The sequence below is a fragment of the Prionailurus viverrinus genome, chromosome B3, assembly GCF_022837055.1.
Source record: "Prionailurus viverrinus isolate Anna chromosome B3, UM_Priviv_1.0, whole genome shotgun sequence".
Lineage (NCBI taxonomy): Eukaryota > Metazoa > Chordata > Mammalia > Carnivora > Felidae > Prionailurus > Prionailurus viverrinus.
The window spans coordinates 72,193,734-72,213,425 of NC_062566.1; the positions used below are offsets into that span (position 1 = coordinate 72,193,734).

Below are 19,692 nucleotides of genomic sequence, written 5' to 3' on the forward strand. Positions count from 1 at the left end.
GTTGGAACGACATCAAATTCACACATTAAAAAAAATGTATATGCTGTGTAAATCACGAATTTTCATCAAATTAAAAATGAATAGATCTGTTCATCACATATTAAGAGAGCTAAAATGGCCTACGTATTCATGTAATTTAAGAAATGAGAAAAATTGTATCAGATATATGATTCAAAAACAAACTAGTAAAAGAAACCAAGTCGCTAATTTTAATTGTGTCTGCACAGACAACAAGGTATGTAAAAGTGAATAAATGTCAAAAACATACTTCTCTCCACACTATTCCTGAGTACAGCAAAACATTCTTCACTGGATTTTGTCCTTCACTAGGTTCCCACGCTTTTCTTTTACACTTGGCACATAACTGCTTAATAAAACACAACTATCGTATTTCTTAACATCTCTTTTTCCGTATTTCTAGTTGCCTCACCTTTCCCTTAGTCTTTTCCTTTGTAAACAAAGTAGTCTTCTCTTTAATTCTACTTACATTGCTAAGCAGAAAGTCACATTCCTCAGTCTACTACTCAGCTCTACTTTTAGATAATTAAGGCAATCCTCCTCCAAAGTACAACTATTAACTTTTATACAAATACATGCATAAATTTTAATTTCAGTACCATTGTGGGTCATTTTATAGACAAAACAGAGGTATTTTTTCTTTAAAATAAATCTTGCTAATAATAGCAGTTTTCAAACAAGTTCTTATCTTTTTCACATGTAATACATTCTCTCTTGTCTCTAAAAATATCTATAGTATCTCCCTATCCCCACTTTCCCCCCAGCAACATCCACTTTTTACCTAGTAATACCAAACTACTTTTGGATCCCTGAATAGGACAAGAATTTTCATATCTACCTAAATATACACTGTGTCTCTGCTTCAAATGACCTTCCACTCTTGCCCAACAAGCAAATTAAAATTCAACACTCAAAACCCCCCTCCTCTTTGAAGTTTTCTTTGAAGTCCACCTTCTCCCTGCAAGATCTGGTCGCGGACAGAGGTAGTTTCAACTTGTAGACACCATTCTACCATTATACATTTATTAAAATTTATTATAACCAGGTATTTATCTTTCTTGTGTCTTACTGCTCTCTTTCTTGAGAATAAGATCTTCAGAACATTGTATACCTAGTTCTAACCCCAAGAGGTAGTAGCAAAGTACAATCCCATGGTAGTAGCAAAGGAAGCACCAGGTAAAGAAACACTACAATAGAATTATTTTAGCCCACTATTCTGCACCAGCTTTTAAAAAAATAAAGAGAATTTATAAAAATGTAGAGGACTAAGTATAAGACTAGATTTATCTACTAAATCTTAGATGTTTCTCGGTTCATTGTAGCAAAACTCAATGTACTAATACAATAAAAACATTAGTATTTCATGGATTTCTCTAAATTTTAACTGTTTAAAAAGTAAAAGACTAAAGAAGCCCAAATTTGATAACTTTCCTATAATTTTATTTTCAAATAAAGTAACACATACTAACACCTCGATATTCTAGTCAAACTCTAAGCAAATAAATTCTGCTCTACTATGTAACTGGTATACTTTTTTCTTTCACAAATGAGAAAATTAAATAGTCTAGCTTCTAAAAGTCATAATGTATTTATACATGTTAACTTCCCCTCTACAGGTGAAGACATTAAAATACAATTAAAATAATCATATTTTTAATAATGTAACTTTAGTGGTTAATAAACTTTGATTTTCAGGATATCTCAAGAAAAGTCATCAACAGGATGTTCCTTAGTGAACAAGTAGACATGTGGCAGCAAAAAAACCATAATGCGACGTAACTCTAAAATCTTGTAATATAGGTATTTCAAATCACTTTTATTAATAAATGTTAATTAAGCTCATGTTGGTTAAGTCAGAATATTTTTATTAATTATCTACATTTTGGAAATGGCGTTTAAGTACTCCATAATACTGGCTTTACAGTTTCCTTCACAAAGGACAACATGCTAAATACAAAGCAAAACTCCCTTCTCTCACTCTACTCTTCTTTTTTAATACCTGGCCCATACTTGTGTTAACACTTCCATGGCCATTTGTTTGTTTAAATTTTTGAACTCATTTGTTCACTTATCTGAAATACGGGTTTTACATATACACACCACCCCGCATTCAAGGTAAATTGGATATATAATGAAAATTTAAAGATAAACTGCCCACTATCCATTGTACTCACACTTCACAGAAGAAGCCTCAAATCAGTCATTTATTCATTCATACATTCTTTTAAATTTGAACTGCCACCTATGTTTACAGCACTGAGCTGTAAACTGAACATACAGCAACAGGCATGAAAGACAACATTAATTCCTTCATACCAATGAAGCTTAATTCAATTATTTAAATGACATAAGTAAAGGCTATCACAAAAGATTTTTCATTTTGGTTTAAAGCTGTGAAGAAAAAAAATTCCTCAAAAATCACACTGAGTACTTTTATATTTATGTTAGAAAGTAGTCCATAAGCTTACAACGCAAACATCATCAGAACTCGGAGAAGCAAACCAATGTAATGAAAAAGACAAAAAAGAGAAAATAGTGATGTTTTAAAATTAAAAATTATTGTATAATACATCTTCACCTTTACTTAAAATGCCTTACAACTAGCCTGTTGCTTATTTTTTAACCATAATATTTTTTTCTTTTTAAACCAACTGTTATGAATACCCAGCCAAATATATAATACTTAAGAAAATTTTTATGAAAGACATAAAAATATAGAAAATATATATATATATCCTTGAAAACAGATTTTGAATTAGAAAGTCTACACATTTTTTTAAAATCAAGGTCAATACTCTGTTAAACCAAAAACAAAAAATTTTGCTAAGGAACACTGGAAGCAAGCAAAAGAAAGAAGGGAAAGCAGGGGTGCCTAGGTGGCTCAGTTGGTTAAGCGTCCTACCTCTTGATTTTGGCTCAGGTCATGATCTCATGGTTCATGTGATCGTGCCCTGTGTCGGGCTCTGCTCTGACAGCATAGAGCCTGCTTGGGATTCTCTGTCTCTCTCTCTCTGTCTCTCTGTCTCTCTCTCTCTCTCTCTGCCCCACCCTCCACTCCCACTTTCTCTTAAGATAAACATTAAAAAAAAGAAAGAAAAAGAAAGCAAACATTGCAAATGAAGAAAAGTAACAAAGTGTAGAAATCAAATCACCCTGGAAATATTGACACCTTCAAACTACAATTACGGAAAAAGAGACCAGGCTATATTCCAAGTAATATAACCTATCATAACTTTTTTTTTTTTATGTGTGGTAGTGATAAAGAGAACCTGTATTTGACCCTTCAGTATAGCAAATCAACAACAAAAACTGTTCTAAAATAACTAACGTGCTTTCAACTTATTTAAAATAAGGGCGAGGGGAGGCACATTCATTTTAAAACTAGGAGAGAAAAAATTAAAGAATTATTTCCTCAGAGAGTCATATCCAAAAAGGAAGGGAAAAAAGAGTGGAGCAAAACAGGAAGAGAAAGAAGTACCTACTAAAATTTGTACCACAAATTCAGAAAACATATTTAAAAGCTAAAGGATGATTATTGACATGCACCACTTATTATCTTGGTATCCTGGTTTGCTCAATGGTTAAATAGAGATTCTGGAAGAGATGAGATCTAAGATCCATTCCTTTCATCTGGTTCCACAATTCCATGATTTTTTCAGTCTCTTAAAATGGAAAGCCTCTCTGCTATTTCTAAGGGTCCTCAGTAAGTCTTTTGACAGAGATGCCATATAACAGAAAAAAATTTAACACAAAACTTAAGAAGACAAGAACAATTAAAGCGCAACTTTTTAGGAAAAAGTAAAACATATCCATAACCCTTTAACAAAGAAAAAATGCTTTGTAATAACTCTAAGTCGTGATGACCAAGGAGCTGCCTACACCTGGGCTCATAGGAAGCATCTGATAAATACACATAATAAACAAGAGAAAAGCTTCTAGACAGATTTCACACCAGGTTTTATTAAAAAGTACTTCCGTGACTTAAAAGAAACATAAATTAATCTTAGAAAAATTAAAATGCAGTTATACAAAGAATAATTAAGACTAAAAATGTGAATGATAAGCTCAATAGCCTCCAATACTAACTCCTTTAGAAACAAGTTATTTCAAGAATGAATGTAATCAGATGGAAAAGTTACAGTTCTTCTAAAATATTTAGTAACATAAAACAAAAATACATACCACATTCCTTTACTATATTCAGTGTTAATGAAATGCTCTGCCAATTCCTTCCTTTCTGCCCTTCCAATTCTTCCCCCCCAATTACTATATCTTATAAAAAGTCACTGAATCTAATTCCTAGAGAAGCAGATTATTAACAATATAAATGAAAACTTTCTTCTTTAAGATAAAAATGATTTTTAAAAATTGAATCAACTGAGAGTCAGCATATATTATATCCTAAAGGGAATGCAGGATTTGAAGTCTTATTTAATTAATAAGTACATTATGTGAAAATTTATCCTGCAAAACAATTACAGAGCCTTCAGTGTAAAACTGTTCTCAAAAACCTTTGAAAGAGAAAAGTTATTTCTCAAAACTTCAAAAAGTATGTTTAGTTTCATGAGGAAAGTAAAAAACACTACAGTCTAAAATTTAAAAATTACTGAGTTCAGAATAAAATTAATTGCAAATTACAAACATACTGAACATCAGTAGAACATAGAACAGGTCTTGAAATAAAAAATATATATATTAATTTTAAATATCAATTATTAAATAAAATTAGTTTAGGAATGGTAAAAAATGGTTTATTTTCTATGCCAAATAATCTTACCTGAATCATTTTGCTGTTAAAAAACTCAAGATACTGATTTCATTTTTCATCTGGTCCTGTCAACGATGCTATGACAGGCCCTGCAGGAAGCAGCAAAAGATCAATGATGGAACGTAGATATTATATGTTTTCATGACCAAGTTTTGTTATGGGAAAGGATATCCATATAGTAGTTTGAAACTCAGGGAATACGGAAAATATCTCAAAAGCTCATCAGTGTACATAATATTCTTTCATTTTTACTTTGTAGTCTTAAATGTTTATTTTTATTCAGTTTTCTTTATCAAAAATTTAAAGGGCCACCTGGGTGGCTCAGTCAGTTAAGCATCCAACTTCGGCTCAGGTCATGATCTCAGGGTTTGTGAGTTCGAGCACCACATCAGGCTCCACGCTGGCAGTGCAGAGCCTGCTTGGGATTCTCTCTCTCTTCCTGTCTCTCTGCCTGTTCCCTGTGTGCACTCTTTCTCCCTCTCAAAAACAAATAAATTAAAAAAAAAAAAAAAAACTTGAGTCGGTCAGTATAAAATTATACACATACATAAATATCCATAAAAATCAAATTCTAAAAAAAATTAAAAATGATGGTGCAGTATATATGTGGAATTTTAAAGAATCATTTCTATATTGATAAGAATTGGAAAGAAAACAAAGATCCAAGGTCTCAAAAATGGAAAGTCTTGACTGAAAAATAACATATGCTTAAAAGTACGGGAATGATTATATTAACTTCTAGTGATGACTATTTTAATCTTATTTCCCATGATTACTATAACTACCAATAAACTACTACTATACATAATCCAATTAAAATAAACTTTAAAAGATTTCTTATAAGCAGTAACTTCAGAATCCAATAGTTACTGGCAATACTGGTAAAAATTCCTTCAATAAAAGCATATAAGTTACAAAAAACTCTGTGCAAACTCCAAAACTTAATTCCTCTTTGGTAATTAACAGGTTATATTCAACGAAAACCAAAAAATTCAAATCAGTAAAAATGAGAGAAAAATCAAAACTATAAAACTCCTTCACAAGATTCCAAATATATTTTTTAATTCAGAATTATTTTAAAGTAATATAGCACTTGCCGTATTTAACTTAAAGGCGTTTTTACCTTGCAAGTTATTTTCCATTCAAGGGCCAATTAATAAACAGCACTGTGATTAGACACCTACAGTAAGTGGGAACACTATTAGAAAACGTAAGAAACTTCTATATATGTCATGGAAGCATATTGTAAGTCAGTATTTCAAACAGATTAAGAAATTTCAAATAATAGAAATAAATGACAGATTAATTTTTTTTGAGTTTTTATGCTATACCTGTCTTGTTTGTTGAAACACTTCAAAGCACTCAGCAAAGCTTGCTTGCCAAAGCCTCTAACACACTAAAATGATATAACTTAATTTTACATGGGTTATGTTTGAAAATAAACAAATGTTAAGCTACGATAATGATAATTAAAAAATTACAATGTACTTCCACTTGTTTTCTGCTCGTTCATGATTTGAAAACGTACTTGTGGAATATGTTAAGTTAAATACTTCTGACTTAAGATTATTTTCTTTCTATTTCTATACAACATCTTTTTACGTGTGTGGATTCTATCAGATTCATAGAAATCATTTTAGTTTCAAATATTTCCATATAAAAAAATGGAAAAGCCTATGCCATATCTTTTTAAGAACGAGACGAAGAAAATGGAAATTTCACCAACTCAGACACCAGGAAGTATCTGAAAAATACTGCTTCGTTTCTTGCATGTTGTGTTTTATACCATGACACTTCAGTCTCTGAGGGTCAGGTTAATTAAGCCCCATAGCAGCTGCAGTGCAATGTGAGACACACGCTGCTGCGGTTCCCACCAGTCCAGTCCAATTACCTGTAGTATTCCAGCACTGGACAAGTGACAACCAACCTCTTCTCTCTAGTCACTTGCTCCCACTGGTCTACTGATAAATGTTAGAACAAACTAACCTCTTTTTGGAAAAGACTGCAAGCTGAATGCACCTGCTGCAGGCTGCAATGATGAGTCCCAGAGAGATGTTTGTCAGTCAGATCTCTGCAGATGTTGTTTAACTTTATGCTAGAGCTGTATCCAAAGATGGAAATGAGATGGCAATCAAGCACAAATCTCCCACCCTTGTCCCCCCAATTTTATTTTGAAAAGCTGCACTTGCTCATAAAAGTGCTTTAAAACAACTCCGCTAAACTGAAAACAACTAAGACTAAACTCTATGGTAAAAAACAGTTTTATTAGGTACTGAATTTTAGGTAACAAGTGGCATAATTATGTTCAATAAATGTTATCTGTGTTATTTAGAAGCTTAAAAATTAATTTGCTTAAGCCAGAGCAAAACAAAACAAAGTAGCTATAAAATAGACAAGTTTTTGATGGGTGTTTATTGCTCAGATTTTTAGTGATACCACATACTCCTTAGAGTTCCCAAGACACAGATTGTTTTTCCTCTTATATATTATACAAAACACCTTCCATACATAAATATTGAACTATTTCACTGGTTATATTCACTATGTTTAAACTCTTCTTGAAAGCTTTGGGGGGTGATATTTGCAAGGCAATATTGTTAGACATATTGAATTTCCTTACAACGTCACAAATTTAAATGAGCTATTTTTCCAAAATCCAGAAGGCTTCAAATAGCTAATATCAAAGTGACATTATACAATATAATTCATGAAAACATCAATACTTTAAATGATGTCCCACAACTTACTAAATCAATGATAGAAGATATAACATCACAATGAAAAAAAAATCAAATAAATAGAATACCTAAGACTTTTAGTGCTAATTCAATTTTTCTAAAAATCTTATGCTATAAAACATTTGTTTACAGGAGTTAAGTATCAAAACTATATCTTCAGACTCTACAATTTTAACATAGATTGTGCTATGCCAGTAACATTCCTTCATATGTTGAGATTTCCTGTTTCTTAAAATGAGAAAATATTAAAAATACAGCAAATTTCAGAGAGATACTAATGTCTAACTGAAAGATTATGGTTCCTCCTTCAACTAAGGGTATAGAGAGACAAAATATAACAACAGGTAATATGATAAATATAAATATTACAAGTTGAAGATTTAAAGAAAAGCACATTACATGCCAGCAACTCTTTGATCATACTAAAATCAAAGGGATAGCACAGTGTAATCATACCCATCATATTAAACTCAACAATACTAGAAATTACACTACTTTTATTTTTCCTTGTTACAATTTTATGTATCTACTAATTTTTCCTTAAAATACATACCAATAAATTTCTAAAATGCTTTGCATCTAAGATTAAAGAAAAGTGTTTGGACTGCAACTTTTAAAAGCTGGACAAAAGTATTCCCATTGTACTACCAACACCATAATTCTCTTCTTTCAATAATGTAAACAAAAGAAGTGATCTATTCTAAAACTTTATTAACTCATCTCATTTCCAAAAAAATGATCATTCTTATGTTATACAGTCTCGATCCTAAAGGTTAAATTGGCCACTGAATTTTCCCCATGTCAAAATTAAGGCAGTGTTGAGTACTTCCTTCACTAAAAGAAAAATGCACTTACATTCTTTTTCAAGACTTTTAAAAATTTAACACATAACTGGCTTGTGATTAACAAAAAAAATCACCCAAGTTGTGCAATGCTAAGATTACGATACAATAAATCTAGGGATATAAGTTCAAATTTTAACTTAAGGACCATAAAAGGAAATACTTTACATCAAATGTGATCCAGTTTTATAGCCATAAATACGAAGAAAGTGTAAGATACACACTAATATATGCTGCGATTACAGTGAAGTATTTCTGTTTGGTGGATATAATGAAGATCTCTAGTGTCATACAATGGAATAACAATAGGTGCATTATGAAATGTTCTAAAATTTAAGGCACACATGAAAAAATATATTTTATAAATCCTTTACTATTCCCAACCAATAATGTATTCCATAAGTTTTGTGGATTATCTACCTGAACCATGCATTATTTTAACATATAAAATCAATCTATTTATTAACAAAACTAAACACATCTTCAGATGCCAAATAAAAGAATAAAAGAACACTATCGCCATTCTGAAAATGCATACAGTAATATATTCCCTAAAAATGAGAAAGCTGCTTTTTACTACAAGGCAACAACTTTAGTTAACCTAATTATAGAAAAGATATGTAAATAAATAGGCTGCTTTAATCAAGTAAGAAAAAAAGATATATTCATAAACCACAGATAATAACTAGTATCCTGTAAGATTTAGATTTCTAAAAAGATGAATTACACAGCAAAGGTATATCTACTCATACATCTTTTTTGATTACAGTAATTTAAAAAATTCATTTCACAATCCTCAATCTCCCCAAATTATTTTATTTACTATGCCATGCTGAAATACACAATATAATATACAGTTCTACAAATTCTAAATCACAGCAATTAATGTGCAAAAAATGTTTTGATTTCAACCATAAATATTAAAAATTACTCAGAAAGGCGAGGTTGTTTAAGATATTTTAAAGATACAAGCTGAGCAAAACACAAAAAACAAAAAACTTCACAAATATGATAAATATGAGTATGTTATATTGGCTATAGTAAAAACAATGGACATACATTTGAGTTGAAATTTGTTAAAATATCCCCAAAGTGTGTCTGTATACTGGCTTATACATCCTAAAGAAAGTCTGTGTTAAATACATCAGTATTTTAACTAAACCTTCCGAACACAATTACAATCTGTTTGAAACTTAGGTAATTGAGAAAATCCATTAGGTTATACAACTAAAGTATACTTTTCCCCAAATACACTGTCTTACCAAACAAGAAATAGAAAGATTCTTGATGAAATAAACATCAGGCATGTTCACTCTAATAGAGGAGTCATAAATACATATATGAAACACAAAAATGGGCTTCCAAATTACTGCATAATCCTGTAAGAACTCGGCGATAAGAAATCACAGTTTTATAATTTGGTTCATCTGAGATGAGCAGGTAAGTATCCCGTAAATATATCTGAGTACGAGAAGTTGAAAGTAGCTCAGAGGCTGTTATGTTAAAGAATACCAGGACCTTAGATAATTCCACAGGCTTGTGGTCAAGTGTGAACAGAAAGACTATTAAAATTGAAGTCTGTCAGAAGAAGAGAGATGTATCTGTCTGAACAGGGAATAATCCAGTAATACCATATTTAAATTAAAGTGTTCAGAATTAATACAACTTCTTATTAATTACAAGGCTTTACTTTATCCTTAAAATTAATTCCATAGCGTGTGCTTGGTTTCCACCTGTTACAGGCAGAGTATAAGCCTTCTTTTATCCAGACATTTCAAATCACATTTGATCAGGTTACGTCACTACACACACAAAATTTTGTTCAACGCATTCCAGTTTTCCATTTTTTCCAACGGATATTCTTGTTCTATATGAATAACGTGCTTCAAAACTATAAATAAAATAAGCAATTTCAATGTAATAAGAAAAAAATGTATAACTAAGTGGACTAAAAACAAAAGATCTAATTCTCGGTGCACCCTTTCAAAACCACTGAAAATAAACTATATTCAAATGAAAAGGCATTTAATTTACTATTTGGAATATCCTTGATAAACACCAATTTTCTGTAACATCCCTGCACATCTGATACCACCTCATGTATAATGCAAAAAAGCTATTTCATTTTCATCTATTGACAGTGAATTTAATTTACCATTGCAGCTCTTTTCCTAGAACTATCACGTTATTAATTCTGCAATCAAGCTCTTTTGAATGCTTTTATTTGTACTAAGGTTTTCACAATTCCACATTGATTTTTTTTCATCATAATATACCTTTCAAACATATGAATGTGAATATGTTAGTAAACTTTCTTAATGCATAAGGAAAGTTTCAGAGACAAGGAAAGCCATCTACAGAACTACACTCACAGGAACAAACTTTCGAAGGACAGCATATCTAAGAGATTACATTTTAGCTTAATGTTTGTAGTGTTTACCAAATATACTACATTTAGTTTATACAACTAAGTGATATTTTCAACCATTCTAAAACCTTCTTATCTAGCATAATGGTCCATTTTCTCCCACCAATCAATTGGCTATGAAAAAGAAATCCTCTACTAAAGAATTCTACTGAAATTAGATCATTGAAAGCAAATGAGCTTTGTTTTTCTATGGGGGGGGGGGAAGTATCAGTCCCCTCAACACTGAATAAATACTTTTTTATGGCCATGAAGACAAAATAACCAAAAAAAATGGCAGAAGCTATACCTGAGTAAAAGCAAATCAGTTAATGTTTTATCTAAGAGATATACTATTCAATTATGCAGATTATCCAATTATATTTAAAATCCATATGAGTAGCAAAATGATAAAAAGAAAAAGATAAAACACAGAGAACTGTATAACACTTGAAATAAAAAACACACACTGAAAAGTACAAAAAAAATTATGCCACCTAGGAAACTTGCCATTTTCCAGTAGGTTATAGTACCACACAACTGTTAGCAGATTTTAATCCAATACAGCTCTTCATAACACAAATTTTGAAGTATTACTTTACTTCTTACATAATAATATATTTCCTTGTCACAATTACACTAAAAACGCAGTATTTTAAAAATCTGAAGAGGCAGCACTTGTCCTCTTTACTTCACTCCAGGGCCAACAAACAAAGCAGTGAAGCAGAAAGAGGTACATAATGGATTTAGAAGTAAATGGTCCATTCTTTAAGAAGCCTTCCTACCCCCTCTTCTGAATTCACTCTAGACTAATTGTCATTACAATGATGTCTGAAAACTTCAAAAGAACCCTATTTCCTGATGCCAGCTGTCCATGTTTCTATCTTTAAATTTTAGAGTTTTTTCCTAATTAGAAAGAAGTATTTAGACATACCCAAAAGATGTTATCTCGTAATTGTTCTAAATCACAGACACAGTATATCGATTATAGAAACAAAATATAACCAAGAGTGGAAATATTCTTTAAAATTTTCCACAAATACAATATATAAATAAAGTCCATACTATTAAGAATTTCCTTCAATACAACATACAACACACGTAGATCTTCTCTTTATTTCCTTGGGGATTTATCAAACAATCTCTTCACCATTGCACCTACCTGGGTAAAAATCTTTGGACTTAGACAGCTTGATGGTGGCTCCAGTTTCTTTTTGCAACTGAACAATTGTCTGTCCTCCCTTCCCAATTATAGATCCAGCAGCATAACTAGGTATGAGAACCTTTAGAAAATACTGGCCGTCTTCTGAAAAATGCAAAGAAATATATTTGGTTAACATGATAATTTTAAACTCTCTATCCCCTCTCCACCCTCAAGAGGGAAAAACAGCAATTAAAACATTGGGCATATAGCTGCAGGAAATATGGGGTTAATTTTTTTTTTTTTTTAAAGAACAAAAGTAAGCCAATTACACTGAAAAACAAATAGGTACAAACTGTTTCTCATTTTGTAGGATTTATACTTTTAAACTTGGAATTAAAATCTAAACATGTTTTATTATTTTGCAGCACTGTAGAAACTGATGACTAAATTCCAGTTGTTATTCCAAACATGGAAGTCTTCCAATTCTATCTGTGGTTACTATGGTAAAATGAAATGAACTGACCCTTTAACAAAACTTCAGAGATTTATATGATGACAAACCTTCACTTACCATATTGCAATACAAATAAGTAAAAGGACTGTAAATAGTGATGAGCTATATTGGTTTGACATTAGCAAACACCTAAGGACTACAATCAGCCATTGCCTATATCTTACTTAAAGTATGCAAAACAAACATTTCTCCTACCAAATAATCCACCCAAACTGTAGGGTGTATTCCAAGTCTGCAATAACTGCCAGGAAATAACTCAAAGTGATGTGAACTGGCAAATCTAACTAATCCTGGTGTATTTCTTTAGCACTTCTTAGTCTACCATGATCTCGTTTAAGCTCATTAATTAAAGGACCTTAAGAAGAATTCTGCCAATACTAAAAAGCTTAGGAGTCATTTATATCAAATACACTTAAAAGTGACCAAACAGATTATGTTACTTCTCCAAAATAGCCACAGCTTTAAAAACAGAGGAAGTGGATGAACCAAGAAAGAGTGAAATGAAATGTTGTAGAAAATATAAAGCCAACTCCATAAACTTTAATTTCTGACAAACTGATCAAGTCTTAAATCGGAAACACCCCAGTAAATCCAGCTTATGTGAATAAACGTTCTAAATTTTGCGGGTGTGCCATTCGCAAGACCCCCATCCGCCTCTAATGTACATGCTGTAGATAAATTCACCTCTGCCTCGATGCATTGGGTGCATTGTTAAGATGACTCCAGTGCAAATGAAGAAGCGATACCGGTCCCGTTATAACTCATCTTCCCAGGAAGCGCAGGATGTTAAACAAGTCACAGTACCAGACACCCCCACCCTCGTATGCACACCTCTGAAGACAAATCAATGAGATATTTGCAACGACAGTGTAAGTGCGGTAAGAGCATGCACTCATCAAGATTTTGCATACTACTTGTGGCCCAAAGCAAGGGGATGAAGAGGGAAAAACTCTCCGATGCCCCAATCATTTGCTATCCGCTACCCAAGTGCCATTTATTTATTTATTTTATCAGACTGTTAAATGCAGCGCGCATCTTCGAGCGGCCATCACCTCACTCGGGGGTCATCCTCCTCCTCTTTAACGGACCCCCTTGCCCAGGTCTAGGATATTTAAATGGTCAGTCTTTAGACCGATTAAATGGAAAGATAGGTCTATTCCGAAAAACCGGTCGCCATTTTGATGAATGATAAACAGAGAAATGGAAATGTGTCCGGGACGGCGAGGTGCGGGGCAGGTGCAGGGGAGGGGGCGCGGGGCAGGGGCGCGGGAGCCGCCGGGTTCGGGCTGGAGGTGTCCGGGCCGCGGGAGGGAGGGAGGCCGGCAGGAGGGAGGGAGGCAGGGGCGGGCGGCGGGGGATGGGGCCAGCGGGGAGGTGGAAGCGATACCCACCGCCCGTATTGGTCCTCTTGGTGCTGCCGGCTTCAGGGGGGGCTTCCAGCGGCCTTTTCCGCGAGTCCGGCGGGTCCAGGTCTATGGGAACCCCAGTGTGGGTCCCGTTCTGCTGGATGGGAGCTGCCGCCATCATGTTTGCAGTTCCTGCCGCTGCTACGGGGAGAAGGTTCTCCCTTTTGTTTTGGCTTTTTTTCTTTTTTTTTGCGTTTGGGGTTTCTTAAGGTTTTTTTTTTTTTTTTTTTTAATCGGATCAATAGAAATCTCTTTAGGAAAAAAAAGCAATGTTGCTGGTTTGTTCTCACTGGGGAGGGGGCAGGGCTGAGGAGCAGCTGCAGTGCAGTGTCAGAAAGGAGACAGGGGAATGGAGGGGGTGTGAGAGACGGAGGGTGAAAGAAGGAGAAGAAAGGAGAGAGGGGGAGAGAGTGAAGGGAGAGGGGCGAGTGAATGAGCGGGAGGAGGGGAGCGGGGAGGACGGGCAGAGGGAGTGGGAGAGCGCGAGGGCTGGCGGGGCGCGGGGAGAAGCCGAGGAGGAGGGGAGAGTGAGGGAAAGAGTGAATGAGCAGGAGGAGGGGAAGGAGGTGGATGCGGAGAGGAGCGAGCGGCGGAGGAGGGCAGGAGCCGGGAAGGAGCGCGGCGGTCCCCGCGCCGCGCTAGCGCTGCGCTCGCTCCCGCTGCTGGTGCTGCCGCCGCCGCCGCTGCCGGAGCGGTTCTGCCGTTGCCTGGGCTGCTCGGCGATGCTGCTGCTGCCGCCCGGTCTCGCTCATTATTTCTCCCGCTTGTAGGGGGGGCTGGCGGGGAGGGAGGGGGATGGCTGCGAGGGGAGGGTAGAGAGGGGTTGAGTTCGTAGACTCCCACACACTTCGCGCTCCGGTCCCTGCCTCTCAGCAGCGCCGCCGCCGCTGCCGCCTCCCAGCGCTGATGCCTCAGCCTGCGGGGGCGGAGGGGGCCCCGCCGGAGGCGGGGGCTCGGGGGGGGGGGGGGGGGGAGGCTGTGTGTATGCGCGTGCGTGTGTGCGCGCGGGCTAAGCGCGTGCGCGGGGGCGCGCGCAGGCGGCGGGGGAGGGGACGGGGGCTGGGGCGCTCCTGTGGGAAGGGAGGGGTGAAAGGTCGCCGGTCCCCGGCAACACGGCTCAGGCAAACGTAAGCGGCTTGTCGCAGAAACCAAGGGGTCCAAGAAACCCGCTAGGCTAGAAGGCGGGAAGCCGAGATTACTGACAGCCGTGCCAGCCAATAAAATGGGAATGTGAGAAAGGCTCTTCAGGCCCCTTCCCAATCAGGAAACTTGGGTATGAGAGGGAATGAAGGGGCGGGGTGGGATCTCGGTCAAGCCGGGGCTGGAGTGGCGACAATTTTGGCTAGTCTGAGAAGGGCATTCGAGTGACCGTTGACAACGGGTGAGACAGCGTCAAGGCTGAAGAAAGAACCTTAACTATATGCTTCCAGGACTTCTAGCTAGGTACATTAGTTTTTATTTTTAAGAGTTAGGTAAGAGACATCATCTTAACTCATCGGCGGTTTTCTACGGGGCGATTTCATAAAAAGAGTATTTATTGGTAGCACTGTGTAACATCGTTAGGGAACTTCTAGTGTCGCTCGCTGCCTTTAATCCTTTCGGGAGCAAGCCAGGATATAAATAAAGCTAGGTATGGGTCTTCCCCTCAGAGGCGCTGGTACGCAGACTAAAGACAGGCAACAGCTGAGTGTACACAAAACTAATTATTGAACTAAGTATGAATATAGGAATGAAACTCATTGCAATGTGCACAGCTTATGATTATACAGATCTTGGATATATAAGGAGTCTGAACATCAAGTGTACAAGGCTACAGAAAAAAAATATCGTAGCTGCAATAGATTGAAAGTCTGAAAAGACTCAGTTTACAGATGAGTAAACTGACTCAGTGAAGTATTTTGCTCAAGGTCATCTATCAAGTTAGTTGTTTAATTAATCAGCGCGCTAGGAATTAGGGATAATGGAAACACATGGGCTCTGGAGCCCGAAATCTTGGTTTCACCTCCTTGCAGGCATGTTCTAAAAGTGTCTTGGGCAGATCCTTTAACATGTTGGCTGGTTATTAAGTGCTTTCCATGTGCCAAGAAATCATTTTACATGCGATGCTCTTTACATGCAGTGTATCATATAGTTATTACTGTACCTATTTTACGAGGCAGTTTAGGTTTAGAGACATGAATAATCCAAAGCCGCACAGGTATAAGCATTGTTGCAATAATTCAAACTCAGGCCTTCCTGATTTCAAAGTCTATCCTCTTGGAATATTGCAGGACACTAAAGCTTCAGTTCCTTCCACTGAAAGCAGGGGCTGTAACTCTGCTTCCCATAGGTCTTATGAGTCAAATGAGATAATGTATTGAAAGATGTGAAAAGGTATGAACATATTCGCTACATTTCTAGAACAAAGATGCTCCTTCCTTGTACTTTTCACTACAGCACTTCAACCTGAAAGATGCCTTGAGTAAAAGCTAGCATAATAAAGAACTTCACTGTAATTCTATGATATTCTAACCAAGAATATCTGCATGTCTGAGGCAATCACCAAAGCGAATAGAATAAAATTTAATTCCTGATTGAGGAGGGAATGAAAAAGAATACTAACCCTCCTCACAGCGTCCTTTATTTCAAGGAACATCTAGGAGGCATTGGGATTTCTGGTGCTTTTTAAGTGATGAAAGATAGATGATAGTCTGCTGAACAAGGGAAAAAATAGCATTTAGGGAATAAAAAAAATAAAAATAGCATTTATTTGGGAATAAAAGTTTATCTGGAGTATGAAAAACACTTTGCCTCAAGTCAGAGAAGACGAAATGCTGAGACCTCAAAGAAAGGGAAAGCAGGTAAGTTAGTATATAACTGGTAAAAGTCTATGAACCTTTAAAAGTCCAGAATTTTTATCTGATATATGATGTCATAGGAAACCATGATACAGCCTTTATGCCCAGAATAAAGAGGATTTATACACGGAACTGGATTTAAAACAACAACAAAAAAATGAGCTGTGATGAAAGAAAATCAGGGTTTGGAATAAGGATGTGGTAGTCAAGATAGAAAAAGCTGATGCCAGACATTGTGTAATCAAAGTGTTCTGTGAAGTGTACCAAAAATATGCAAGGATGTTTTTAAATAAAAAATTGGAAAAGGGCTGGAGTTGCTGCTATATTGTTCTAAAACAGTAAAAGACAAGAGACAAAGATAATACAAAAATGAAAATAGTTCAAAGCTATATTGTATTAAAGCTTGGACAAAGTTTTCAGTATCATGTAGTTTTGAATTTGGAAAAGACTGAGAATTGGAAACTGACGTTACCAAATTTCTAAAAATAAGTAAAATATGTTTAAAATATCTTAGAAAATATCTGTCATTGCCATGTGTAAGTTAAATTGAAAGTGAGCTAAGTTAAATTGCCTTATAGACTTAAGCTGAGAGTCATGACACTGTATTCTTACGTTATTTATTTGACCCTTCTCTTATTTCCTTCTTCAGACTTAATATTTAAATATTACCCACCATTCCATGGGGCCTAGGAGCAGAAGGTATGATTTTAAATGTGGATAGCATGCTTACCAATAATTTATTTAACTATGGCATGCCAGGAATTACACAGACTATCCTAAGACCTGCTCAGACTTCAAAGGGTCAGTTAGCTGTGATTATGATTTGGCCATGAAGGTTATCAGAGAGTACATTCTAGCCTTTATTCTCTTGTATTTTCTTGGTTTTTAAGAAAGGACACTTCTCCATTTCACACTATATACCTCCACCATTCTGATTAAACAGACATAAACATTTGATCTCTTGTCCTGCATTTTTTTTACCAGCTAATAAACCTGAGGAAATTTTTAAAAAGCAGCTCCCACTTTATAGTATGCTGTACCTCTTAGGGTACAAATAAACTGTTTGAATGAACTTTTTGAAAAATATAATAGAAATATTTGACCTTTTAATTCTCTGAAAAGAAATATTTTATTTTCTTAATTAACCAAACAATTGGCACTGCAAATTTAATGTTATTTTCTAATACCATAAGGTACAAGAGAACGTGTATACTTTTCATTGCTTAATTAGTTGATGAGTTATGAATATAAGCAACTCTGATAGAAAATGATATTAATCTGAAGAACAAAATTCCTAGTCTTTATTGACTTTCAGTAAGGTTCTTTTTCTTCCTGAGTCTTAGTCTGAGTAATATGGACACAAGATAATCTATTTTCAGTAATAATGATTGGCTTTGTAGAGAAAACTCAGGTAGTTGATGTCCACAAATATTCCTAAACCCATTTGTCCCCATCCTCCTGCCTTTCCTACAATAAACCCTGTTAACTATAGAACATAAATATTCCCTCTACATGAGTATCTTTTCAGTCTATGCTTTAGGAAACTTTTCTGAGTTTGTGTTCTGCTGAAATCAGATACTGAGTTAAGGATTCAAGTGCAAATAGTGTATTTTAGAAAGTGATTTCAGGAAACAGTAGGGATTTGGGGAAGTGAGACAGGGAATGGAAGGAAGGCAATGAAGGGTGAATTACCCAAGCAAGTTACATTGTGAGCACACAGAGCTTAATCTCACTGGGATTCCTAAGAAACCATTTAAAACAGTAGCTTCAGAATTAACCCACTCAAAATGTGAGAAAACTCAGATATATATGCACCAACTCCCTTCAGTCATTGATGGAGGTCTTTTCCTTGGGTACATTATGAATTCAATGCTTGCTGGCCACTCTTCCAATTGCCAGAGCTGCATCTTTTTCTGAGGACTTTCTCTGGCAGCTGGAATCTGTTCTGCCTTTACACAGGCTGGCAATGCTAGGGAGTTAACACCCTGCTGTGGACACATCCCCCACCTTTATGGAAAATCAGGCCAGTGTGCTCTGAAACGGTAGGGCAAGGAGATATGGGTTGGGCAATAACAGTTTGTTACAAATATCAACATAAATGTAGGAAAAAGGAAAATGAGAAAACTATTAATGCACGGCATTTTTGGAAAGATCAAATAAATATGAAAGAATCTGGGAAGCTTAAGATACCGAGGAAATTAAGATTTTATAATTTTCACAATCCAAATATTGTAACCATTGATTATAATAAGATTGAATAATTTGGGCTTTTTTTTCTGTTTTTAAAAAATACATTTTAATTTTTTAAGATATAAGACATGAAGAATCAATGTACATATTCTGATTATTTTTTCATCCAATGCACCACAAAGAAAATAGGAGCAAGTATATACTGAAGAGTTTATCACCTAATCCCACATCTTGGGGTTGTATAACAAGTTCTATAAATAGACATATTGATTAGAAATACTTTTCTGAGATTGTACTTCTTAGAAAATGATTTATTAAACTTTATCTTCTTAAAAATTCAAACAGCTTTTATGTTTATGTATTTAATCACATAAATTCACAGTTGGTGAATATGTTTATGAAACAGTATATGAAAGCTCACCCTTGGGGCGCCTGGGTGGCGCAGTCGGTTAAGCGTCCGACTTCAGCCAGGTCACGATCTCGCGGTCCGTGAGTTCGAGCCCCGCGTCAGGCTCTGGGCTGATGGCTCGGAGCCTGGAGCCTGTTTCCGATTCTGTGTCTCCCTCTCTCTCTGCCCCTTCCCCGTTCATGCTCTGTCTCTCTCTGTCCCAAAAATAAATAAAAACGTTGAGGAAAAAAAAAAATTTAAAGAAAGCTCACCCTAATTTATATAGAAACATAAATGTGTTATTAGCATTATTCCAAAAAGTCCCCAAGCCTTAATATTCCAGTTGCGATTATGTCATCTCGGTAGATAAAGAGATATGTTAATGTTAGAAAGAATCCTACATTTTTTGGCACTGAGTATATTTCCTTGGTCTGTAATAGATG

At 35.5% G+C, this 19,692-nt stretch overlaps 1 protein-coding gene across 7 annotated transcripts in view; it reads right to left on the bottom strand.

Annotated features, from left to right (window-relative positions):
* Window positions 1-14,275, bottom strand: part of NOVA1 (NOVA alternative splicing regulator 1) — a 152,451-nt gene extending 138,176 nt beyond the window's left edge. For 4 of the 7 annotated variants that reach the window (XM_047864438.1, XM_047864437.1, XM_047864436.1 and 1 more), the window contains exons 1-4: window positions 11,933-12,006; window positions 6,773-6,887; window positions 5,910-5,966; window positions 4,796-4,875 (exon numbers count right to left, since the gene is read on the bottom strand). Coding sequence is in view for 2 of the 7 variants with exons in the window: in XM_047864434.1 (XP_047720390.1) it covers window positions 11,933-12,076; window positions 13,820-13,955 (280 nt within the window). In the remaining 5 variants the exon portion in view is untranslated. Of the gene's footprint in view, window positions 1-4,795; window positions 4,876-5,909; window positions 5,967-6,772; window positions 6,888-11,932; window positions 12,077-13,819 lie in introns of those variants that run through there. The other 3 variants (XM_047864434.1, XM_047864433.1, XM_047864439.1) reach the window with 2 other exon arrangements.
* Window positions 14,276-19,692: the final 5,417 nt, after the last annotated feature.